General features: G+C 37.1%; 2 protein-coding genes across 9 annotated transcripts in view; one reads left to right on the forward strand and one right to left on the reverse strand.

Annotated features, from left to right (window-relative positions):
• The window catches only part of LOC6045890 (endophilin-A), a 142850-nt gene that overhangs the window by 112440 nt on the left and 3739 nt on the right, over nt 1-26671 (reverse strand). The window lies entirely within an intron of this gene.
• LOC6049145 (fibrinogen C domain-containing protein 1) lies at nt 10502-11540 on the forward strand. The gene is made up of 3 exons (XM_001865904.2): nt 10502-10686; nt 10746-11297; nt 11354-11540. Exons 1-3 carry the CDS (start codon nt 10517-10519, stop codon nt 11457-11459), a joined length of 828 nt encoding a protein of 275 aa, XP_001865939.2. The 5' UTR covers nt 10502-10516; the 3' UTR covers nt 11460-11540.

Here is a 26671-nt window from a genome sequence, read left to right on the forward strand (position 1 = left end):
TCATCCGTCAAACGCTTATATCTTCCTTCCCTCTAATCGAATCGACACGATTTATGTTCCATTCGATTCGAAAATTATTCAGCAATTTGCTATAAAACTTTCATTGTTGGCAAAATAGTTTAACTATTGAAACAATTGAATGTTTTAAAATGTTTTCAAAATGCAGAGATTTTGCAAGCAAAATGAGCGCTTCCCACTCACGGACGGGAATGTCAAGTACCTATTTTGAGGGGAAAATCATCCGAGCAACGCGACCGAGTGTCGGTCGCGAAAAAGGAGGGGAAATAGCGGGCCGAGAGGCTATATAAGAACGCGCGACAGAGCCCATTCTATCATTCACGTCTCAGACGTCGGACCGGCAGCAGCAGCAGCAGCAGCAGCAGGAAAGCTCAGCCCAGAGCAGCAGCAGGAGAGAGAGACCAGAGCAGCAACAGGAGAGAGACCAGAGCAGCAGCAGCAGGAGAGTGGGACCAGAACTGGAAAAGAAGCGCGCATCGCCTTCTCGTCAGCCAGTTGCCGCTCGATGGCCGGACCGTTTGGATCTTTCGTGGTTGCCGTGGTTCGGAGTTGCCTCACTCCCCGTCCCTCGTCCCACCCGGGACGAGGCAACAACGAGATGAGGCGCGCGCCTGCTGCCTTTCGCTGAAAAGCCTCTCGTGGGTCAAGCCGTGGTTGTGAAACAACAACTAGCTCGTCGCATTCGCGGCGAGCGCTCTTAAAGATTTGCTTCTTGTCCAACTCCAATCTGTTGAAAAAGTTGCCCTCATCCATCGTTCTACCCGGGACGAGGCAGCGAGCTAATTTGAATTTAAATTTCAGGAACAAATTTTGGTCTTCGGGGGCGACGGAATGCACAGCTTTCTGAGGCTGCTCTCGCCCCCAACCCCTCCCCACATTCAGCTCGCTAAAATTCCTTCGTCTCTTTGCCGTTCGAATGGGTGTTCCGTTCAATTAGGGATCGGCACGGGTCTTGGCACGAAGGGTGTGTAACTTCTGTTGGGTTGGGGAGTTAGGCTCTAAGAGCAAGAGATCAACCCAGATTTAAAACCAGCAAGTTTGCAAGAGTAACAAATCTGGGAAGATCTCTTGCTCTTAGGCTTGGCTCCCTCAGCGTTCGCCAGTCTGTCGTGTTCGGGGGTTCAGCGTTTGAAATTCGGTTGTGCGTCTTGAAGGGTCGTCCAAAAGCGCAAATTCAAAAGTAAGTTGGTAGAGTAGTCGTCCATAAACGTTTGGGTGGGTTGAAAGTGGTCTAAGGATGTTGTCAACTTGGGATTATAAGTTGTCTATAAATGGTTTCCTCCCGGGTTGCAAGTTGTCTAAGGATTTTGTCGCCTTGGGTTTGTAAGTTGTCTATAAATGGTTTCCTCCAGTGTTGTAAGTCGTCCAAGGCGTTTGTTTTCTTGGGATGTCAGGGCGTAGAACTTTATAACCATTCATATAACCATTCATCTTCTTTTCAGAAATTCAATAATCTTCAACTTTTCTTTCAGAAATTTGGTCCTTTTTAGGACCACCCAAAACAATCACGAAAGAGTTAGCCTTGACCAATTCTGAACACTTAATCCTAAAACCATTCTTTTCAGATAACCAAAAATATGGTCCTTTTCAGAACCACCCAAAACGATCACGAAAGAGTTAATCTTGTCATAAATTCCAAATTTGAACTTTGAAAGAATCATATAACTAACGAAAGAATTTGTCGTCATTTTCAAAATTTGCGAAATATATTGCTTTTGGCTCTGATAAAATGTTAGTCACGATTTTTAGGGGGCCAAAATTCTATAAAAGAAATGCGCACTTCAATCAAGCCGATCAGTCGGATTTTGGCAGTTGCAATGGCAAGGTCGAAGCATCTCCAGGCGCAAAACGCGGCGAACTACCGCAAGCGGCGGAAGGCAAAGCAGCAGAACGAAGGCGACGCAGAAGCGGGTGAACCAAGCCGGAGACGGCGGCGGTTAGCTGGAGCGGAGGCACCGGAGCAGCTTCTTTCGGGAACTGTTGGCGGTGTGGCAGAGAGCGAAGGTGGTGACGAAGCAGGACCAAGTCGGAAACGGCAACGGTTAGCAGGAGCGGTCGGGACGGGTCAGCCTTTTCCGGAAACGGATCGTGGCATGGAGGATGGTGTTGCGGACGAACATTCTGGTCAAGCGATGGAAGCAAGCGGAGCTGAAGCTGGTCAAGGCACAAGCGCGTCCGCCGATGGTGAGCTGCCATGCGGTTCGGCAACGACAACTCAAGAAGGGCCGTCAGCTGGCACTGGTGAGCGAAACCTTCTGTGTTTGTGGAAAACTTTAATTTTTCTTCGACTAACTTGAGCTTTAGTTGAATTAACGTAGCATTTCAATTTAGCTACTTGTAATTTAAATGTGTCTGTGTTTTTGCAATCTTTATAGACAAGGCGCAGCGCTACGCCAAGGCCACAGCGGCGTTGAAGAAGCGATTCTTCGACAATCCGTTTGGGGAAGCGTGTAGTGTTTGCGATCGATTATGGTGTATCAAAGATTTGAAGCCCATCAACAATCAAGAGCAAATTTCTCTGCTGTTGGTGGGAGGATATGACTCAGTCGAGGGTTTCAAAGCTTGCAATACCTGCCGAAGTAGTTTGAAGCGTGGGGTTATGCCAACACTGGCCACCGTACATGGGTTTGTTTATCCTTATCTTCCTCCACACCTTCAACGTTTGGACCCTGTGACACGACGCCTTATTTCCCCGAGACTTCCTTTCATGGCCATGCAAAAGTTGAGTCGAGTTGCGGGAAGTCTTTCTCTTCTGGGGCAAATTATTAACATGCCGGTAGACGTGGATGAGATGGTCAGCGTTTTGCCGAGGTTTTTGGGTGATGATCATGCAATTAACGTGAGCATCAAGAAACATTTGCTTCACAAATCCACTTATTTGACTGGGTTCGTGAAGAAGAAAACTGTTTTTGAGTGGCTTGATTTTTTGGTCGATACTCCGTTGTACATCGAACACGGAATTGTTTTCGACCGCGCCCGCTTGGAGCAAGCTTCGCAAGAGTTGCTTGATCCTCAAATTGAACTTGATTTTGTTGATGCTGGTGACGATTGTGCTTCTTCGATGGCTCAACAGCAAACGATGTGTTGGAACGAGGACAAGTGCTTGGAAATTGCACCTGCCCAAAATCGGCGGCCTCTGTCTTTCCTTTTCGACAAGCATGCCGAAAAACTTTCATTTCCGGATATTTATGGCGGACAAGGGCGGGATATAGATCCTTCGATTAATGTTACACCTTTCATGCTGGCAACGAGCGAAATAAGACGTCGTGATCGCCGAGGGGCCAAACCTGAACATATTCTTTACATGGCGATGAAAGTGATGTGCTATCGGGTTTACCAGGGGACTGAAAGTAAGTTCAAGTGCACGGGGGCTGCCAACATAACTCGGGCAATGTTGAATGATCCATTGTTTATGGAAACTTGCGCTGAACGGAACTTGTCGTTTCTCTCGACAATTCCGAACTCCGCACATTATTTGCAGCAGCGCAAACGTGATGTGTTTGCTATGATTCGGCAACTTGGGAAGCCAACAATGTTTATGACTTTGAGTGCCAGCGAAACCCGCTGGCCTGAACTGTTGAAAATTTTGACCAAACTTTCCGCTGAACACAACATTGATTTGACGGATCCCATCCAACAGCTTACTGCTTTGCAACGGGCTACACTTGTTAGCGATGATCCTGTCACGTGTTGCATTTACTTTCACAAATTTATTGATTCCTTCTTGAACATTCTTTCGAATCCCAAAATTAGCCCTTTTGGGAAGTATCATGTGGTTGATTATTTCAAACGCATCGAATTTCAGCACCGTGGCAGCCCCCATGCTCACATTTTGTTGTGGTTGAACGGCGATCCTCGCGAAGCAGTCTCCGAGGACATGCCTGCAACTGTGGAATTGATTGATTTTCTTTGCTCGGTTAGCCGGGTCAACTTGCCTGACACTTACAGCAATCAGGTTCACAAGCACACTTTTACGTGCTACAAACGTAACGAAAAGCACTGTCGGTTCAACATTCCGTACTGGCCAATGGATCAGACCAGAATTCTGCTGCCTATGGCTTCCGACGATAATCGTCGCAAAAATTTTATTGACAAAGCCGCTTTTATGCGCAAAAATTTGGAAGAGAAAGTGTACGACTCTTTCGAAAACTTTCTCGATGATTGTGATTGTTCGCACGAAAACTATTTGAACGTTATTCGTGCGTCAATCCGACGACCGACAGTTTTCCTGAAGCGATCTTTGGACGAACTTTGGACCAACTCGTTCAATCCTTGGTTGCCGGCGAGCTTTGCTCGAACATGGATATGCAATTTATTCTGGAAGAATTTGCTTGCGCTGCGTATATTGTTGAATACGTGAACAAGAGCAACCGGGGCATTAGCAACTTGCACCGTGAATTGATTAAATTACAGGAACAATACCCTGATCAGGATTACAAGTTTTTGCTGAAGAAAGTTGGTATGAATCTGCTTAATTCAGTCGAAATTTCGGCACAAGAAGGCGCTTGGTTCTTGTTACGGCAACCGATGACGGAAGCCAGCCGAAAAGTTGAATTTATTCCTACAATGTGGCCCCATGAACGAATTCAAACCCGAAAGCGCAACAAGCGAATGGACCAGGAGGGGATTGATGATGATTCTACTGATGTTTGGACTTCCAATATCGTCCAGAAATATGAACAGCGCACCGAACTTGATGATGTCTGCTTGGCTGATTTTGTTGCTCTTTACACGATCCGTGGCAACACTTATACCTTGCGCAAAGATCCGCGGGTTTTGAGGTGGTGTGGGTATAAAATGACTGATTTGACGAATTACAAACGCGAGATGGTACTTTTGTTCCTACCATTCCGTAATGAAACTGTTGACATTCTTGACGACAACAAGTTCATTGACCTTTATGATCGAAACGAAACTTTAATTTTGACTAAGCTCAAGGAGTATGATTGCGATTTTAACATCGAACAAACGGTCGAGGAATATCTGCGTATTGTTGCAGACAACGACCAAGATGAAGTTCAGAATGAGGCAACCGAACGATACAATGATTTTGTTCGAACTATCAATTTGGATCCTATTGAACCCGAACAGGAACCTTCTTCTACTAACAAGCTACCAGCCGTCATCAAGAAGCGCACAAATGTTTTGAGTAAGCAGGATTATTGCGCCATCGTCAGGAAGACAAATTTTGAACAACGTAAATTAATTTTGCACGTAATTGATGATTTGAACACCTTCAGCGACGAACCAAATGAACCAATTCAAGTCTTCCTGACTGGGCCTGCTGGATGTGGGAAAACTTTTACTGTTCGAGCATTGATGGAAACTTATAACCGTTTCACGCAAGAACATTCTTCCCAGTACAATGCGTATATTGCTTGTGCATCAACGGGAAAAGCTGCAGTCGCTCTGAATGGTGGAACAGTTCATTCTACCTTCAGTATTTCTTTGGGGAACAAGCGAAATTCAGTTTTATGGCGCTCGCTTAAGTTGCATCTTTTGAAGCAAGTTATGCGACAAAGTGATGTAGAATTTTCTTCGATTCTTACCAAAATTGGCAGTGGTGAGGCTCTCACACCTGCTGAGACCGAACTTATTGAAAGTCGTTTCCGAACACCGGAGTGGTGCAAGGAGCACAAACCTGACGCTATTCGTCTCTTTCATTGTAATGCCAGTGTGGAAAATTACAATGCTGAAGTTTTGCGGGACATGGAGGGGGAAAATTTTATCGCACAGGATTCTTTTACTGGTTATAAGAACGCTGAGCAATTGGCCAGTGCTCGCAGCAAACTTCATAAGATGAAATATACTGATACGGGTTGTCTGCCATATTTGTTGTGTCTTGTGGTAGACATGCCTTACATGATTACCACCAATATTGAAACTCAAGATGGGCTTGTCAATGGGGCTATCGGGAAGCTTAAACTGATTGAACATTGGGAGGATGATTCCGGAGAACGTATCTGTCGACTTTGGATGAAATTTGAAAATGATGTTATCGGGGCCGTTCTGCGGAGCAAACCTCGTTCTCGACCTCCGAATGTTGAGCGGGATTGGGTTCCTATTTCGAAGCGAACTGTCAGCATTAAACTTGGCAGCGTAACTTGTAAACGCAATCAATTCCCAATTGTTAGTGCTTGTGCCCTTACAGTGCATAAGTCGCAAGGTGGAACATTTTCCGAGTTAGTATTTGATTACAACAAGAAGCAGGACCAACAGCTGGTTTATGTTGGACTGTCTCGAGTAACATCTTTGGAGGGACTTTATTTGACCGATTCGTCAGGGGAACATAAATTCTATCATGCCAAGCAGTGCAACACACCTCGAATGGTGGATCTGAGGACGGAACAGCAAAGGCTGAATAATCACCAACTTGTAACGCACAGCGATACTTTGGAGGAGTTTCTGGATTCGACGGACCATAGCTCCAGTCTTATCAGTTTCAACGTTGAAAGTTTAAACGCACATCATTTGGATGTTTCGACTGATTTCTTGCTCACCAAAGCCGATTTCCTGGCATTGAGTGAAACTTGGTTGAACAATTGTTCTAATGTGGGCATTGAGGGGTACCATTGTATCGCTGAGTTTAAACGTGCCAATGTAAGGGCCGGGGGGGTTGCAATTTTCCAGAAAAATTCGTCTTCTTCGACGGCCATGCCTCACGATCTTGAGCAGTTAAGTGAGGAACATGATCCAATTTTACTCGAGGCTGATTCGTTTGGGGATATTTGTGCCACAAAAGTTTCAGAAAATGGGATTCAAACACTGTTTGTTGTTGTGTATATTTCGCCAAGTGCAACATACAAACAGAAAATTTCTTTCTTGATCCGGAATTTGTTCTGGTATGCAAAGCAGGACATCCGGATTGTTGTGTCTGGGGATTTTAACATTGATATCCTCAAACCGGAAAATTTGAAATTTGTTGATTTTATGAAAGAGTACCTCAAGCTTGATCTGCTTTCCGATCCTTTACAGACAACGACATTTGGGCGCACATGCCTTGACCTTGTTTTTTGTAGAAATGTTGTAACACAGTCACGAAGGTATGTTTCGTATTTTAGTTATCATCGGCCGATTTTGACTTTGGTTGATACACCAGCCTAATCTAAATTTCGCACCACAATCATTCGCAAATACTACACGCTTTCCTAAACAACTTTGTCGGTTTCGCATCCATCAACAAGGCCAGCACCTGCAGCATCCACCGCGGCCTATCACCCATCTGGAAGGAACATCTCCCGGTTGCAGCCTGACGCCAAGATCGAGCCTGATGCCAAGACCGAGCCTTGCGACCAACGCCACCATCCAACTCTAATCGGTCCTTTTTAGGGCCACCAATTTTCCCACGAAAGAGTTCTTCTTGTGCATCATTCCCACCAAACACTACATACAATTTGAAAGAAAACCACCCCGAAATAACGCCCTTAGCTGAATTCCATCTCCCATTCATGATCATATTCCGTAAATCTATTTAAAGAATATAGCTAATTCTTCAAATTAATATATGGAAAACCCACATGTCCACATATCTCAATTTTACGTAAGTCTACGCCATTCCGGTTATGTCTGTGACATAACTACTTTGACTTTTTTTTTTATGTTTCTCAGCGACTTTTTCAATTATTTGCTTGTTGTCACATTTTCTTCTATAAAATAGCACCATTATCATATAAATCATATAAATTGTAAAATGCGTCGAGGCATAGTCTGAGACACTAGAAAAATGACTGCATATTTCTTTTTACTTAAAATATAGGAAATTTTAGTAAAAAACACAGCCAAAGTTGACCCCTAAAAAATTTCATTTCTTAAAAAAATGGCAAAGTCTAATAAAACAAGTAAAACTTCCAACTTATAAATTTTCTAAAAAAGCAAGGCAAGAAATTGATATTCAGAAATATAATTATTTCAAGGTAGATGGTGTCTTTCACTCATGGGGCAATGACTGTCAATGATGGTTCTGAATTCCGGGTCCAGAAATAGTAAATTGAAATGAAAAAAATAATCACTGTGTCTAAAACGCTTCTACAAACACGAAGAAACCCATTTTTTGATTGAAACATTCTGAATCAAGATTTGAATGTTTTTTTTTTTCTAAAACCAATATGGCAGCCATATGGCCGATCGGGAATGATCGCTTTTAGAGCCTTAAGTGCTTTCCAAAACGCCTCAATTTTCAAACTGACGGTTTCACAACAACTACTTACACGGATAGAAATCTTGTAAGCAAATCCGATACCTCCATTTTCTCAAATTTGTAAACATTGAAATGTTTCCGAAATCGTAAAACAAAACGGTTTTGAAAACATTTACAGCGAAATCGAATTTTTTGAGGATTTTAAACATTTCAATGTTTACAAATTCGAAAACATATATTGACCGCATTTACTTACAGGATTTCTATCCGTGTAGTGGTCATAATTTCAAATCGATTCTAACATTTCAAAAGGGCGGTTTGAAATTGAAAAAAAACTTTAAAAAGCACTAAAATGGCTTTGCCATAAAAACAATGCCTTTAGGACCGTTGAAATTATTGTTTAAAATTTAAATTACAAGCCTTGGATATAATTTTTAATGCAAAATTTGTTTAAAAATTAATTTAGTCCAGTCCAGTTTTTTGCAATCCTTAGTTTTCAAAATATCTAAATATTGACGATTTTTTTGCGAAAAATAAACTTTTACGGTACTGTACATTGGGATATCACAAAAACCCAAAATATGTTCAAACAAAACCACTAAAAGTTTCGTTGAAATTTTGAAGTATTTGCAGCAGCGAAATCAAACAAGCTTGGACTTTGTTGAAAATGAGATTTTTTGTGAAATTTCAAATTGTTCAAATAGCAATAAAAAATCTACAAAAAAAAAATTGCCGTCATGCCAAAATATAATGCTCAAACACTCCCGCGCCCGTCCCGACCGTCATCAATTTGTTATTGTTTGGAGGAGCAGCAGCTCAAGTGTGCGGCGCGCATCATTTGTCAGCCGTCGTCGTCGTCTCTATTTTTACATTTCGATCAGTTCTTTTTTTTGCGGAATTTTTATGCTGTTTTTTTTCTATCCCTCTCGTCGTTTGAAATCACATCATGCTGTCGATTCTTTTTTTTTGCGTTTTTGAAGTTGCTTTAAACAAGTCGACTGAAATGCGAAATATATTTTTTTATTTTTGATTTTAACAATTCCTTCTATAAAATTTACAGCTTTAATCTTCTTTTTATTTTTTTAGTGAAGGTTATCTTTTAAGCCCACGCAAAAAAGCTCCAGACTACGTGGCGGCGGAGGCCGCAGCACGTGGGCTCAAAGTCTTGCCCTTCCTTTCAGTTGACAAATTGCCATCACACGCCAGGCACATTTGTTGCGTTGAGATCCAATTAACGCAGGGTATAAACCGCAAGCCAAACCAACGCTTTTCCGAGGGGATTTCCACGACTTGGTAGCGACATCTATTGGAAAGCTTCAGAAAATTAAAAAAAATGAACATCAAGTTTTGAAACAAAAAAATCAAGCTGTAAAAAAAAGTTCTGAATCTCGACGAGAATCGAGCCGAAGCGCTTTGATTCTCATCCCCTCCCCCTACCACTGTGCCACGGTTGTATGATAAAGAGAAAGGACCAGAATGCAAACAGTTAATAAGGATACCCGAGCAGACGGAAATAACTTGGGAATAACATTTTTTGATATTTGAAAATACTAGCCCGGGCAGACGGTAACAACAAAATTCATGCCATTTCAATAACAAATATTGTTAAAATAACAGAAAGTGTTTTGGAATCTTCTTGAAAAATCCATTTTTGCATAAGGGTTTGATAACAGTTTATGTTATCATATCAAAATTTGTTATTGGCCTAGTATTTTCAAATAGCAAAAAATGTTATCCCCAAGTTATTTCCGTCTGCTCGGGAGGCAATGTTATTATGTTATTTTTATCAAGATTTGTTATTTGTCGTTATGATTTTTTTGTTATTGGATTGTTATTGTAATAACAGACTAATAACATTTTTAGTCATTCTTCGAACAAATCTTTGATATTATTTTTTGTTATTTTAACAACAAATCCGACCATCCCAATAACAGTTGGAGGTACTCTTCCATAACAAAAAATGTTATTCCAAAGTTTTTTTGGCTTTCAACCAATGTCATACCAATAACAATTTAAACTGTTATTAAACAAAAATAAAAGGATTTTTTTTACTTTTTGTTATTTAACAATATTTGTTATTGAAATGGCATGAATGTTGTTATTACCGTCTGCCCGGGATGACACTAGTTGTCAGAGATCTTTCGTTTGGGTGTAGCCTAGCGTCGCCAACCTTGAAATTGATTCAAGTTCAAATTCCCGATCTACAACGCCGCATATCATTGAACTCTGCTGAACTGTCTCACTAAATTCGATTAAATTCTCTTTGAGACGTACAGTATTGAATTGGGGCCTGGCCACCTCCCGTGAACAGCCTGAGAATCAACCTGGAGCAAATATATAAGTGCAGGGACAGTGCAAAAAATGTGCAGTTTGAGAGTGTTATTCGTCAGCATGTTCCTACCAGCTGGATGTCATTGCTCTTCGTTCCTGATACTGTTCGTAACGTACGTGAGCAACGGTAGTGCAAAGGAGTCCGACTGTAGATTTGGTAACGAGCTTCTCCAGAAGCAGCTGGACAATCTTCAAAGCCAGTAAGAAGATCGCCTTTCGCTTCAGATCCAATCAACTCAACTCAATTTCCAAACGCCAGGTTCCTAAACCTCACCAAGCCCTCCGACCACTACATCGAATCCTGCCGAGATGTCCGACCGCCGCAATCCTCCGGACTGTTCCGGATTCGTCTAACCCCGCAAGATCCGGCCCCCTTTTCGGTTTATTGCGAAATGATAACCGCCTTCGGCGGAGGTTGGACGATCGTGCAGCACCGGTACGAGGGATTCGTCGACTTCTACCGCGGCTGGCAGGACTACCGGGACGGGTTCGGCATTCTCGGTGGAGAGTCGTGGCTCGGGCTGGAGCAGCTGCACCGGCTGACCGCGAGGGATTCCCACGAGCTGCTGGTTGAGGTGAGGAACTCCTCGGGGAGTGAGCTGTACGCGCACTACTCGGAGTTTCGGGTGGGCAGCGAGGAGCAAAAGTACAGGATTCTGAAGCTTGGCAGTTATTCCGGAAGTGCCGGCGATTGGCTGAGGGTGCACGATGGGAAAAAGTTTACCACGTACGATAGTGATAACGACAGCGACCGGGAGAACTGTGCGAAGAACTTTCGTGGGGGGTGGTGGTTCAACCATTGTTTTAATAGGTATGATTTGAATATTATTTGTTATGTTTGGTACTAACTTTGAATCATTATTTCAGCCACCTCAATGGGGAATATTCAAATGAGGGAAAATACCACGGTATCCGATGGGACTCCACAAAACCAGCGATGAAATTCAGTAGAATGATGATTCGAAAAAAATAATTCAAATGATCAAAAATTGTGTAATGATCCTTAATTTTCAAAACGCAAAAAAATTGGAATTTGTTTGAACTCGAATATAATCTTGAAAAGGCTATAACTTAGGTAAAATTCTACTTAATTTCAAAATTCAAAATGCATCTGAAAGGGCAACAAAATGCAGAGAGAAGAATCCCAATTGGTTAAATCTAACGGGAGTTATTGGCATTTTAGTGAAAAAATAGCATAATTTTAAAACTCAAATAAAAAAGTGTTCCATCCAGATATCAACTCGGTTCGACCTGCAGCTTGTAGGAGACATCTGGGACTACCATTTAAGACTGAGACCGCTTTGGCCGATCATTTCGAAAAAAATATTTTAATTTGCGTTTACCTAAAAATGGCTATAACTTGAAAACGGTGCACTTTATGAAAATTTCACTAAAGTACTTTTTGATTGCAAATTTGATTTTACATCGAAAAATGAAGTTGAAAAATTTTTGCGACCATTTTTTCGATTTTTTGAAAAATCAGTATTGATTCGAAAATTTATAACTCGATCAAAGTTTTTTTGCAAAACCTGGAAATTTCTGAAAAGTTGGCATTTTATGTCTCCTAAAACATATCAAAAAATAAAAAATTTAAAAATAGTGTTTTTTGCAAATCAAGTTTTAGTGACAAGTTTCTCTACAAAATCGGTCTTTTTTATTCAATTTTAATTTTTGTATTTTTTAAATCCGACTGAAACTTTTTTGGTGCCTTCGGTATGCCCAAAGAAGCCATTTTGCATCATTAGTTTGTCCATATAATTTTCCATACAAATTTCGTAGCTGTCCATACAAAAATGATGTATGAAAATTCAAGAATCTGTATCTTTTGAAGGAATTTTTTGATCGATTTGGTGTCTTCGGCAAAGTTGTAGGTATGGATACGAACTACACTGGAAAAAAATCATACACGGTAAAAAAAATTGGTGATTTTTTTATTTAACTTTTTATCACTAAAACTTGATTTGCAAAAAAAAACAATTTTTAATTTTTTTTTATTTTTTGATATGTTTTAGAGGACATAAAATGCCAACTTTCCAGAAATTTCCAGGTTGTGCAAAAGATCATTGACCGAGTTATGAATTTTTTAATCAATACTGATTTTTTCAAAAGATCGAAAAAATCGAAAAATCAAAATTCGAAAGATCGAAATTGAAATATTTTTTATTTTTTTATATGCTTTAGGAGACATAAAATGCCAACTTTTCTGAAATTTCCAGGTTGTGCAAAAAATCATTGACCGAGTTATGATTTTTTTAATCAATAAAATTTTGGTCGCAAAAATTTTTTAACTTCATTTTTCGATGTAAAATTGAATTAGCAATCAAAAAGTACTTTAGTGAAATTTTGATAAAATGCACCGTTTTCAAGTTATAGCCATTTTTAGGAAACTTTTTTTTAAATATTCGCTTTTTTCATTTTTTTAAATTAGTGCACATGTTTGCCTACCTTTGAAAAAAATATTTTTGAAAAGCTGAGAAAATTCTCTATATTTTGCTTCTTCGGACTTTGTTGATACGACCTTTAGTTGCTGAGAGATTGCAATGCAAAGGTTTAAAAACAGGAAAATTGATGTTTTCTAAGTCTCACACAAACAGCCCGATGGTCCGATTGTCAATGTTCAAATATGAAACATTTGTAAAATTTTCCGATCTTTTCGAAAAAAATATTTTCAAAATTTTCAAATCAAAACTAACATTTTAAAAGGGCGTAATACTGAATGTTCTCGTAATTCTGAATTTTCTCAGCTTTTCAAAAATATTGTTTTTTAAAAGTGGGCAAACATGTGCACTTATTTTTAAAAAAAATCATTCAACTGCGACTATTTTCAAAAAAGTCACTTAAATATGGATTTAACTTGAAAACGGTGCACTTTATCAAATTTTCACTAAAGTACTTTTTGATTGCAAATTAGATTTTACATCGAAAAATGAGGTTGAAAAATGTTTGCGACCAAAATTTCGATTTTTTGAAAAAATCAGTATTGATTAAAAAAATCATAACTCGGTCAATGATTTATTGCACATCCTAGAAATTTCTGAAAAGTTGGCAGTTTATGTCCTCTAAAACATATCAGAAAATAAAAAAAAATAAAAATAGTGTTTTTTTGCAAATCAAGTTTTAGTAATAAAAAGTTAAATAAAAAAATCACCATTTTTTTCTACCGTGTACCATTTTTTTTCCAGTGTAGTCCGTATCCATACCTACAACTTTGCCGAAGACACCAAATCGATCAAAAAATTCCTTCAAAAGATACAGATTTTTGAATTTTCATGCATCATTTTGGTTTGGACAGCTGTCAAATTTGTATGGAAAATTATATGGACAAACTAATGATGCAAAATGGCTTCTTTGGGCATACCGAAGGCACCAAAAAAGTTTCAGTCGGATTAAAAAATACAAAAAAATCGAATTACCGAAATCGTAGAGAACTGCTCAATTATGAAAATTTGAGTAATACCAAAAAAATATTACGAAAATATTATCGACGATAATTTTATTGATTAACAACCTTGAAAAAATTGTGTTCGATTATTCCGTGGTTCTCACGATTTCGAGAATTGTTTTTTTTTTCGTGTAGGTGAACATTTATTCTTGGGTGGTCGTCGATTGCATTAGCATTTCTATGTTGGTGTGTTAAGGAGTGACTTTATAATTACTGACTCACAAATATGTAAAACATTTCGAAGTAAGAATAAGGCTTTTTTTTATAAATTTATTATTAATTTTACATATTTTTTTTTCAATGAATCAAATTATTTAATTACTTTTAACTCTAACTTTGACGACCTACACTAAAAAGATGATCTCTGCGCGATAAACGTACCTCGTACACGTAATCCCCAGCAGTGATGAGAACATCGCCGTCTTCACAGCGATGCTTGAACCCTCAAACGACGACGATGGATCGATAATTTGCTCCTCGCGTGCAACACGACGTTAAACTTGCTGCACCTCAAGCTCGAATCACGACGCTTTCACCGCAAATTCTTAAGATTAATGTCTTTTTAACATCTAGTTCTATCATTTTTGATAAGAGTGTATAAATGTCAAAAATTAATTTGAATTTATCATATTTTTTATTGTTAAACTTGCCCCGAAAATAAGTGTTGCCGTTTTTTTTTTTTGAAGAATTATGAAAAAAGTGCTAGATTGAAACGCATGATTCACGGACAAAAGTATTCATCCAACGATATCTTTTCAACAAACGAGCACGCGGAAGGATATCGCAAATTTCCGTCCGCCGGCAGGCAAGCAGCCCAGCGCTGAAATGTCACACGTCACGCCCCGTGACGTTTCGCCAACTTCCGCCAACGCGTTGTTGCCGTTGAAACGAATTTATTCCAAGAAGCTTAGACATGTTAATCCTGTTCTCGAAATCGTGTAGATCCTTGAAGATTGGTTGTTCTTTTTGGGTGAGATGTTTGGAGGGATTTTACTAACAAGACATGTTATTTCACGTCAATTCTCTTCGCCTTGTCAAGAAAATTCGGCAAATTAATAATATTGTTTCATTAGCTAATTTTATGTTATTTCTCAATTTTGCCAAACACAAAAACAAAATTGAAAAAAACATTTGAAAAAATGCATTTGATTTCAATAAGAACAAAATTTGATAAACAAACAGCATCAAGTGTTGTTTTACGTAACGTCAACATTAATTCACTTGAAAAATTGTTATGTACTATATAATAACAAATTTTGTTTTTGTCAATGGGATACATTTTCTCAATTAACAAATTATGTTATTTGGTTAGACATTTAATGTAAACAAACATAGCAAAAAGACTGAAAAGCGTAAAATATTACGGTGCTATTGAATTTCATTTTTTTTAAAAGAACAAAATTTGTTAACCATACTGCAATAAACTATGCTCAAAAAACGTTCGCTACTTTATTTTCAAAAATGTTTCCTCTAGTCAAAGTTTGTATGGCAATTAGTCATTCTCCACGCAGTGTTAGTCAACTTTCAGCACACATGCTAACCCACCGAGAAACTGCAACCGAGCTTCAAATAATAAAATAAGCCCATCGTGCTACTGGTTGTGTAAACAAACCCGCCAAAAGTCAAGCTCCTCGAGCTACACTCGTGACTCGAGATAAGATAAGACTGCTAGTTAGTATATAAGGGCTCTAATTATACGGCACTCTGGTGTGATGAGAGAAATAAACACAAACAGCAACCTCCAACAGTATCAGACTCGCGAACTTCCGATTTGAATTTAGCAAAAAAATTGAGAAACCAAAAATTAACCATCAAACTCCACCAAGTAATTACCAAAAAGCATATTTTCAAAAGAAAAACTTTGTCCAACTTCTCCACCACAAAAAAATTCAGCCGGACGTCGCCAAGCATTCACACAGCTTCCTGTTTCCTGACGCAACTTTTTTTCGCCTTCAACTCGTGTTCTATCTCTTCTCGTTGCGTAGGTGGAATGTGCTTCTTACCCCGCCGGAATGGAATGGGCAAAGTTTTCGTTTGGCTTCCGGTACGTATACCGTTCATAAATAAACGTTCCCCGAGGACTCTCGGGGGGGCCGAGTAGAGGAAATTTGCTGAAACATAACACGGTTTGTTGGATTGTGAAAACATAATTTGTTAAAAAAAAAAACAAAATATAATTTATTGAAAAAAATATGCTAATAAACCGTCTATAAGAACAAAAATTGTTACAATGTGGCTGATAACAACAAACTCTGTTCTTATGAAAATCATCAACAGAAAGAATACAAAGAATATAAATAAAATTAGCAGCTGTGATTCCAAGATGTTTGGTGTGATATCAAAGTTTGTTATTTCATCAGCAACGTTCCTTCAAATTAACAAACCGTGTTTTTTAAGCGCCCCGCCATCTGCTCGGGGCATACAACTCGGTGGACGGTGGATCCCCGAGAGAAAACGAGCCACATTCGTCCGTTTTCCCCGTCGAAGGATTGCCATTTAATGGCACGGCAAAGGATTTGCTCGCCTCTCGGTTTCAGTTTGCTGAGTTGTTTATGTTTTTGCCCCGTCGCAATTTTCCAAGAACAAAAACAAACAAACTCGAATTATAATTGTTTTTTGTTGCGTTGGAACTTGGAACCGGGGCGGCGTCGTTCAGGGAGCGACCAATTTACTCAATGGATTTGTTGTTATTTCTATTCATGGGTCTGGGTTGGGTATGTTTTTTTTTTTTCGAAGGTCACGCGAATTCGATACCTTTGTTTTCTGCAGAAAATAAAGAAGAAAAAGGTCTGTTTTGCGTTTCGAATGGGTGGGGATTAGAGGAGTCTTTTTCCGAGCTGAGTTGTAATTAGATCTACTTCCGGGAAAGTACTTATGCTGGGGACTTTAGTTCGAGAAGGGTTTTTTTTTCGAGTAATGGAATTAATTAATCGCACAAAAGTGGAAGATAAATCAATCAGTTATACTAGAACCTTGACTAGAACTTAAATTTTCAACTTTTTTGGATTTACTTAGTTTTATCATTTTTATTTTTTTTTTTTTCATCTTGAACCATTTTAATTACTTTTTCCATGATTTGTTTTAAATGATTTTATGGTCTCAAATATGTTGACATTAAAAAGCATACAACAAAACTACTCAAATGCATTTAAATGTCATTATTTTTCATATTACAATTATAAGAACAAAGTTTGTTAAACATTTAAAAAAAACCCACTTTTTAAGCAGAAAGTATCACAAAATGGGGATAGGGGTACACAATATTAGGTAAATATATGCTACTGTCAAAAATATGCTCAATATTAATTCAAATATTGTTTTTTTTAAATAAAGTTTTAAGTTTTTCTTATTTCCGATCTTAACTTTTATACTAAGGCTTAAAATTCGAAACTTTTAAAAAGATTAAAAAGACCTTATTTGATCAAAAAGGCAAAAGTAAACGGGGCATTCAAATGAAAAAAAAAATGCAATGGCCATTGCAAAAAGAGTCAAATGTAGCATTTTGCAAATGAGTTTAAAATTTTCAAATGAAATAAAACAAAAAAATCAACAAATTAAAAATACCTTTACATTTAATTTTAAGCTGTGAGTTATTTTTAATGCTTTTTTCAACTTGATTTTTACAAATAAATTAATGCAATTCGTAGCCTTAAAAAAAGCCTCAAATCTCAGGACCGCAGATTGAACAAATCTGGAGCAACATTTGAAAGGGGCGGTACGACATTGCTCTTACGGCCTTTCATTACATGCGTTTAAATGGGACGAAAGGCCGTAAGAGCAATGTCGTACCGCCCCTTTCAAATGTTGCTCCAGAAATACGCAAAACAAAAGAAAAAAAATATTTCTTGAATTTTTACACATTTTTTTTTAAATTTGCCGGACATGGAAACGATGAATGACATGCACCCGGTTGATGAAAACTGCAAATCGTTGATTATTTTTTTGACATTTAGTTGGAAAATTACACGTTAATTACACCCTAAAAAAAATTTACACAATTTTAGAGGTAGGTTTCACTACTTTTCTGACACAAATTCAGTCCAAATTACCCGATGTAATATTACCATGATTTTTGTTTACAAATAAATGAAAAAAATAATTTAACAAACACAAAAAAGTACTAACTTAAAAAGTGTTATTTAATAATTTTGTATAATTCCCACTTTTATGATGTAATTTTATTTACATTCAGACTGAAAACGTAAAACAAAAAAGTGGTAGGATTACACATTTTCAGAGGTAAAATTACATATTTTTTCTGACATGAAAAATTTACCCATGTAGACGTAAAATTAACATGATTTTTAATGTGTATTTTATTTCTACATGTTCTCAATCGGCCGAAGTTTTCAAAAATTCAAAAGTTTTAGACAATGAAAACGAAATTAGGGGAACAGCATCTAATTCCAGCGTGCCTCTAATGTTGGCAGGTCAGAACTTTGACATTCAATTAAAGCTAATTAAAAGCGTTTTCAACTGAACTCGAGTGATAAATAGCTCAATAAGAAGTGAGCAAGCAAGTTTCTATCAAAAGTTTTGCAAAATTAGTTGTTTAAATAGTAAAAATTAGCAAATTGGATGGAGTTAGGAGCGAGTGCCTGCCAAACATACGAGAATTTCCCCTAAATATACTTTACAAACACAGTGATAAAATTCAGGGTAATATTACTCACTTAGATTTTTTCCAAATTCGGTAAATTTTATCGAACTTTCAACTGCTGAAATTCGGTAAACTGAAAATTACCGAATTCGTTTAAAAATTACCGAAATTCGGTAATGAAGTTCAGCTTACAACCGAAATTCGGTAAACATTTTCAGAGGTAAAATTGCACATTTTTTCTGATATAAAAGATGTACCCCTTCCCAGATGTAATATTACAATGATTTTTTTTCTGTGCATCTTTTATGTCAGAAAAAATGTGTAGTTTTATCTCTGAAAAGGTGGAATTTTACATCTTTTCTGGCGTAATTTCACATTTTCAGTTGAGGTAAAATTACATCATTAAAGAGGTAATATTCAACCTGTCAAAATTACACCTTCCAAATTTACAGAATTTTTTACTAAGTGTGTACACACAGTAAAAAAAAAGTGCAGCCGAGATGGTTGGGGCGCGGACTTTGTAATCTGAATATGACTCTCGACTATTTTTGGGGTGAGCAGACCTGAATTGTTTTCTTCGGTAAATGCTTTTTGTGTACACGTTTTTGATATGTTTTTGCTTACAAAGGAGCAATTCCAGCTCAAATCAATAATCTGGTAAGCCATTTTTGTGTATATGGAGCCAATTGCACTCGAAAATAACATTTGAGAAAAGCGTAAGTTATTTAAATATTTTTGTATTTTGCATTTTGAAAAAATACTGTATCTCGTAGCCGCATTGTATCAAATATTAGTCAAAGACAAACTTGTACACCCAGAACTGGGCATCGGCATACGAGAGGATAAAGAGCACGATTCGGTAGTAAAATGGTACTGTGTGCGGACGGAGAGGACAAATCCCAAATTTACCGAGAGTACTTTACTCATGGGTTCATCTTTAAAAAAAAGTTCATCTATCAAAAAAAAGTACCTGTACCGAGACTCGAACCCAAGACCTTCGGCATATTGAACCGTGCCTTTGCCGTATGGGCCACCATGGTTCGGTGACTAAGTGGCGGTCATTTGACCATATAAGCCACTCAATAGGATGAACTGTTCCAATGAACGGATGAACACGCGAGAGGACTATACTCTCGCAAAATAGCACTTTCCTCACGTTTCTTTTCGTGAGGACTATCCTCTCGTTCTTTAACATTGGTTGTAGGAAATTAGACGGGCTTTCTGAAAAAATACACTGAAATAAGAATACACGCCACTTCTATGAGATTTTTAGATTTTTAAGTTTAAAAGTTAAATTTTTAGGAGGGTTTTGAAAATTTTGACGATTTTTGTATTTTTTTAGGAGACACATACCATTCTGCATTTTTCGTCAGTCTTTTTGTAATATCTTAAACTATTTAATTAAAAATTTTGAACGAAAAAAAAATCGCGACACCACCTTCAAATTTATCTTTTAAACTCAAAAATCAAAAAATCTCATAGAAGTGGTGTGTATTTTTATTTCAGTGTATTTTTTTTTAGAAAGCCCGTATAATTTCCTAAAAGTTTGTATTTGACCACTTTTTGATACGATGCAACGGATTCGAGATACAGTGATTTTCAAATTGCTAAATGCAAAAATGTTTTAATACCTTACGCCCTTCCCAAATGTTATTTTCGAGTATTACTGGCTCCATATACACAAAAATGGCTTATATAGGCCATGTCTACAAAGTTTCATTGAAATCGGAGAGGGTCGGATACAAAAGTACCAGAAAAAATCCTGATTTGAGCTGGAATTGCTCAATGTTGATGCTTTTGCATGCGATTTTACCATCGGATTTTTTGCTGTACATTCTGGAATGTTGACAGATTTTGTGTCAGAAAAATGTATAATATTGCTTCTATAGATATTGAAATTTGCAAATTCACATCTTTTCGTATATTATTTCAAATATTCCCATTTTTAGTTTACACAGAAAAAAAAGATGGTAATATTGATCCGGAAATGGTGACAGATTTTGCGTCAAAAAAAAAATTTACCCCAGAAAATGATGAATTTTCATCAGTTTATGATGAATATTAATCAGGTTCACATTTTTACACATTTTTTATCTAATATTACTCAAAAAAAAAAGAGGTAATATTCAACCTACCAAATTATCAACATTCCAAAATTCAACTTATTTTCTGTGTACATTACCAGACGTTTTTTTTTACGAAATAACATATGCAATTATGAGAAATTTACAAATTTATCACAGTCCAGGGTTTTTTTGTTGTTGTTTGTAATAATGATCTCATGATCGATCAAATAATTTCTATTTTTGCTAATAAATCACGGTTTTATATTAAACAACTTGTTCGAGGTTGAAAACTAACTCCTCTCCCCTAGATAACACTTATCCAAATTTTAATTAAATTCCATCCAGCTTCGCAGTTAACTGGTTAATTACCGTCTGAAACCGGTATGCGGAATGCGCATCATTAGCCACCATCACCACGTACTAAGTCTTACTTTAGTGGTGGTAGTGAACTACTGCAGTCAGATTTTGCATGTTATGCAGCGGCGCTGATACGGCTTGTTTTGCGAAAGTCGCACGAATTCGCGCCCCGTCGAGGTCGTCGTGGCTCGGCTGACGACAATCAAGGTCAATGCTAGCAGCACACTGACTAACGAGCCAAAGGTTCACCGGTGGTGCGTTGTTTCGCGATGAGATCGACGTTGTGAGACGAGCTCGGATTTACCTACTTACTAGGCATGATGGGATGGTGGTGAAGTCAATGCTCACCATGAGACGATTTGTTGCGGCGGTGGGTGGTTGAAGGAAATTTTGAGCGAAAGTATTTTTTGAATGATTTGAGAAAATTTTGGTAAATTGTTAATAATTTCTTCAAATTGGAAAAAATAAATCTAACAATCAAATAAATTCAAACCCACCGTACCGTAGTTACGGGGCAAGCTGCTGATGGCATAAGCCACAGCACAGCTGTTTTGCTCACTGGGGCGTAAACAGCGTGAATCGCGAAACGTTTTAAACGTTTTTACTTGCGTTGGTGAGCAGAGCAGAGCACATAAGTAAGCAGGTCTGTCTGCCTCTTCCCAACGTCAGATATAGATAATTGTCAGTCGGTAGCATTATCTTATCGCTGGTGATGTTCTTGCTAGCTTTTCTTTGTTAACAAATGAAAAAAAAATATTAAAAAAACACGTCAAGAAATTAGAAACCGTGTCAATAATATACATTTTCAATTCATTGAACATAGAAACAAAAATACAAAAACAAATATCGTTACGCCTATTTGAAATGCGGTCTTGATTTAACTGCGAATTACAAAGGGTTTTGTTTTCGAAGGGGATTCTTCAAAGATACAGAAAAAGAAGTCTAGAAATGTTTCGCAAAACGCACGTGCCAATGTAGAGTGTGACAAATTAAGACGTGTGATTTTCGAATTGGGTCCTAAATTCAAGTTGTGATTGCGATTTTTATTTCACACAACAATAAAACATATTTTTCTGAGCACAATGAAACTTGGTACGCCTACAAAAGGTTTTTTATAGACAGAGATTTGACAGCTCCCATACTAAATGTCTCGATTTACATACTTTTATTAATTTCTTTTAAAATCAAATACTTAACATATTAAAAGTATATATGTTATAAATAACCATTTTATTGTTTAAAATTGGCCACCTAGCGACCATTTCAAAGTGGATTCGTCTATATCAATTCAGAAAATGTTGGTTCGCAACCACGGGGATGCTACGGCTGTCATCTGCATACACTGAAGCCTAAGTTTTGGTGTCTAGTGTCAACATTATGGGGAGTAACATGACGAAAAGGGCGTAAAATTGAAAGGACGAAAAAAATTTTTTTGTCCTTATTTTTGTTCTTTTGGGCAAATATTTTTCAAAGTATATGTCGCCCCCCCCCCCCCCCCCTACTTCACAATTGGCCTGAAAAGTCAGGGGGCAAAAAAAACTATTTTTCGAAAAACTTCAAAATTTTAATGAAAATTTAAGTCTAACCCACTGAAAACCAGTTAAAATGCATTTTCCCACGTTTATAATCATATTTAGCATGTTTGAACTTCTTTGAAAACATTTAAAATTTTCATGAAATACCAATGTACAGTCCCACAAAAATCATTTTTTTTTTTTGGGGAAAAAAAATTCCGTCAATACCTCGATATTTTCAAAACTAATGATTGGAAAGCAACTGTACGCCTGTGAAAAGCATTTTAAACACTTCTTCCATCCAAATGTTGAAACCTAGGCTTGTAATTTCAATTTTTATATTTATTTTTTTTTGAAACCCCCCCCCCCCCCTCCCCCCCCTCGACTTTGGTCAGAGCCGAGGGACATAAATATTTGCAACGGCCTTAGTTAAAATCTGGAGTTTTTTTTTTTTTTTTTGAAAAGGTTCAATAAACCAAATTTCCAGTTTTTGCTTTTTGGGTGTTTTTTAATACCCCTGACTCAAGGCGGTTTCAAAAACACCCAAAAAGCAAAAACTGGAAATTTGGTTTATTGGACTTTGATTTGATGGGCCACAAGGATGACCTATGTAGCGGTTGCCTAGAATTACAGTGGCTCAGACTTAAAAGGAGCATTTTCAAATTACTGTCGTATGAAGGGCCAAAAGGGGTGGTTGGACGCGAACAAGCAAAATCACTCACGGTGTCCTCAGGGGAAGAGAATCTCCTTCCGACAGTAACCTCCAATAACTCCGAAAAAAGTCTGACAAAGCTGAAAAACAGGGCTCGAACCCCGTTGGGGGCCTAAAAGGGCGCGGCAGACAGCTGGAGACTGACAATAGATGTATTAATTGGACAATCCTTGAGAATTGTACAAATAATAAACTATTTTCCCCTTTTGACGTAGTTCTGGTCTTCCACTATCCACATCCAGTCTCCGCCATTACAGCATACTGTCCACTGCCCTGATGCTCCCTCCCCGATCCCCGGCTTTGATTCTAACTACTGATAAAAAGGAAAATCATAGATGAGAAAAGGTCAATGCCTTAGCAAGTACAGATAGTTTTTTTTAAAATTTTTTCTATCTTTTGTTAAATCCTTAGTTAAAAGTAATTAGAGTTTCTAAATGAAATATTAAACAACTCACAGCTGTAAGGAACCCCAAAACTCTGTTATGTACTTAAATGAACAAATTGTATCATGATTATTCACTAATAAAACTTGAATTGAATTGAATTGAAAAGGTCAATGCGGATGGAGAGCAAATCGAGCTCAGTATCCCCTCACAAAGACTGGTAGTAAGTGTGAAAGGCAGAAAAATGAAAAGATAGTATGTCAATTCGGATGGATCGATGATCCCCTCACAATGACAAAAAAAGAGACAGATGATTCGGAGAGTGAAAGAAGAACAGAAAATCAGGAATAAGAAATAGTCAATGCAGATGAATAGCAAATTTAGTTCAATGTTCCTCACAAGTTTAATACTTTAAATATTTTAAATTCTTTAAATAATTTAAATACTTGAAATACTTGAAATACTTAAAATACTTTGAATACTTTATATAATTTAAATGCTTAAAATAATTGAAATACTTAATATACTTTAAAAACTTTAAATGCTTTAAATACTTTAAATACTTTAAAAACTTTAAATACTTTAAAAACTTTAAATACTTTAAAAACTTTAAAAACTTAAATACTTTAAAAATTTGAATACTAAATAAATTTCAAGAAATTCTTTCAATACTTTAAATACTTTAAAAACTTTAAGTACGTCAAATACTTTAAAAAATTTCAATTCTTTAAATACTTTAAGTTCTATAAATACTTTAAATGCTTTATAAACATTAAATACTTTAAATGCTTTAAAAAATTTAAAAACTTCTTATAATTCAAATTCTTTAAACATTTTTAATATTTAAATATTTTAAACACTTCGGGAGTTTTTTTTTTTTTTTTTGAAAAGGTCCAATAAGGAAATTTGTTTTATTGGCCAAAAAAAAATGAAAAAATTAGATATTTTTCAAAGTATATGTCACCCCCCTTCAATTTTTATATTTTTTTAATTTTTTGTCCCCCCTCGACTTTGGTCAGAGCCGAGGGACATAAACTTTGAAAAATATTTGCAACGGCCTTAGTTAAAAACAGGTTGTTTTTTTTTTAAAAGGTCCAATAAACCAAATTTTCTGATTTTGCTTTTTGGGTGTTGGTACCCCTGACTCAAGGCGGTTTCAAGAACACCCAAAAAGCAAAAACTGGAAATTGGGTTTATTGGACTTTTTCAAAAAAAAACTCCAGAAATGAAATTAAATGTGTACTATCCGGGGCAAAACGGGACACATGGGGTGAACTGGAATGTGATTTTAGCAATGTTTTTGCAAAATATTTGGATATTTTTTTATTGGTTTTAGTGAGAATAGACACAAAACCAACAAAATTAGTTTCTAAATTTGAACATTTATGTTTAAAGACAGCTGTTCATAGAGGGCTTTCGGCTTAAAAGTAAATGTTAAGATGAATTGTTTCAGGAGGAAATTGCTAAACTAAAATTTCATAAAACCGCCGATTCACATTTATTGGATATTAGGTTCATATCTAACGATACGAAATGTAAACCGACAAGAGCAGATTCTTATTTTTTTACTTTAATTTTTTAAAGAGTAGGCATAAATGGATGAAAATCAACTTTTCTATTCCTACATGTCGCCAATGAGCTCCAAGTCGAAATGTCGATAAAATGCATTTTTTTTTCATTAAAATGCTTAGATTTGAACAATTGGAATGATTTTGTAGCATTTTTTAAGCCCTTTTTTAGAAATGTTAGGCTGAATTGTAATTTGCCTTAGTTGCAGATATTTTAATTTTTTTAGTTATTTAAAAGTTCAAAAGTTGTGTCCAGATTTGTTCCACTTTCCATTGAGCTAGAGTGCTCATATCCAGAGTTTTTTTAAGACCAATCAACTATTGTCTTTCATATGTTTATAGGACCTAATAAAAAAAACTCTAGATATTAAGTTATATAAGTTCAAACAACCCCTGAATTTCAGGCAGATTGGCGAGCTCCACGACGTCCCTAACAATGGGCTTTGCCCTGTTCGTGGACTCGCTCTTAAGGTTTCCCAACATCAAGGTTGAGCTCACATTGTAGATTTAAATTAACATTATGATGTTTAAGTTCATTGGCCAAATTAGAATTTGCCGAAGACATTTCAGAGGATTTTAAAAAGACACCTGCTGGGAAACTTTGCCTGAGACCTGATGCTAGAAACATATTGTTGTTGGCGGAATTTTTGGTTTACTTTGATGAAAATAATCATTCTGAGCAGCTACAGGATTTTTTTCCAAAAAAATAAATAAAATTTATTATATTTTGATTTGTGACCCTCTGAAATGTTAATCCCGAAACAGCGCCACCAAACATGTTGTGGCGGCTTCAGCAAGCTACGTCAGTATCACGGGCCTGTTCGCAGTTTTGGTTTTTTGACGTTTGTCTCCTTTTTAACTGTAGCCCAGTTATCGAACACCCAGTTAAAGAAGCAGCCCAGTTAAGGCCTATCTACAATCACTTAGCTTAGAAAATTTCACTTAGCTTAGGAATTTGAATCAATGGAAATGAATCTGAGTTTTTACAATGGAAAAGTAATCAAATTAGAAACTGACGTTTGGTTTGGAAAATTTCAAAATCTACGGTAAGTTGACGTTTCCATATCAAAGGTAAACAAACAACTGCATAGCAACGTATATCAGCCCAGCAAGTTTTCTAAGTTGATTGTGGATGACGAACGTAAGTTGCAGACTTTCCTAAGTTTTTTTTTTTTTTTTTTGGGAGGGTGATCCAGCCGCACATCGTTGATGTCGAAACCTCTAAACTGGGCCCTCGTCCTGTCACGTCCGTCAGTAGTCTTGTCGTACATTACAACTAGAATCAGATCTGCCAATGAATTAGTACACTTCGACCAAATAAACACTGACGCTGTATGGATCTGACTCTAGAATAAATGCACAGTTGTGTGTTATTCATAAGTCCAAAATGTTCAATTATTCATATAAGTCCAAATATTCATTTGCGGATAACTACCTAACTTGAATTGAATACAAGATTTAAAGCAACCTATCCGACAGCTACTCTTATCTCAAATCCCCGACATTTTAATTATTAACCAAAAAAAACGTTTCTTTTAAAACC

This window comes from Culex quinquefasciatus, chromosome 2 (genome assembly GCF_015732765.1).
Source record: "Culex quinquefasciatus strain JHB chromosome 2, VPISU_Cqui_1.0_pri_paternal, whole genome shotgun sequence".
Taxonomy (NCBI): Eukaryota; Metazoa; Arthropoda; class Insecta; order Diptera; family Culicidae; genus Culex; species Culex quinquefasciatus.

Excerpts from the sequence above, each read along its gene's own strand:
- LOC6049145 (XM_001865904.2), top strand. The coding sequence starts at position 10,517 with ATGTGCAGTTTGAGAGTGTTATTCGTCAGCATGTTCCTACCAGCTGGA. Across the intron at positions 10,687-10,745 it reads CTGGACAATCTTCAAAGCCA|GTTCCTAAACCTCACCAAGC; the intron begins GTAAGAAGATCG and ends TCCAAACGCCAG. Across the intron at positions 11,298-11,353 it reads TTCAACCATTGTTTTAATAG|CCACCTCAATGGGGAATATT; the intron begins GTATGATTTGAA and ends TCATTATTTCAG.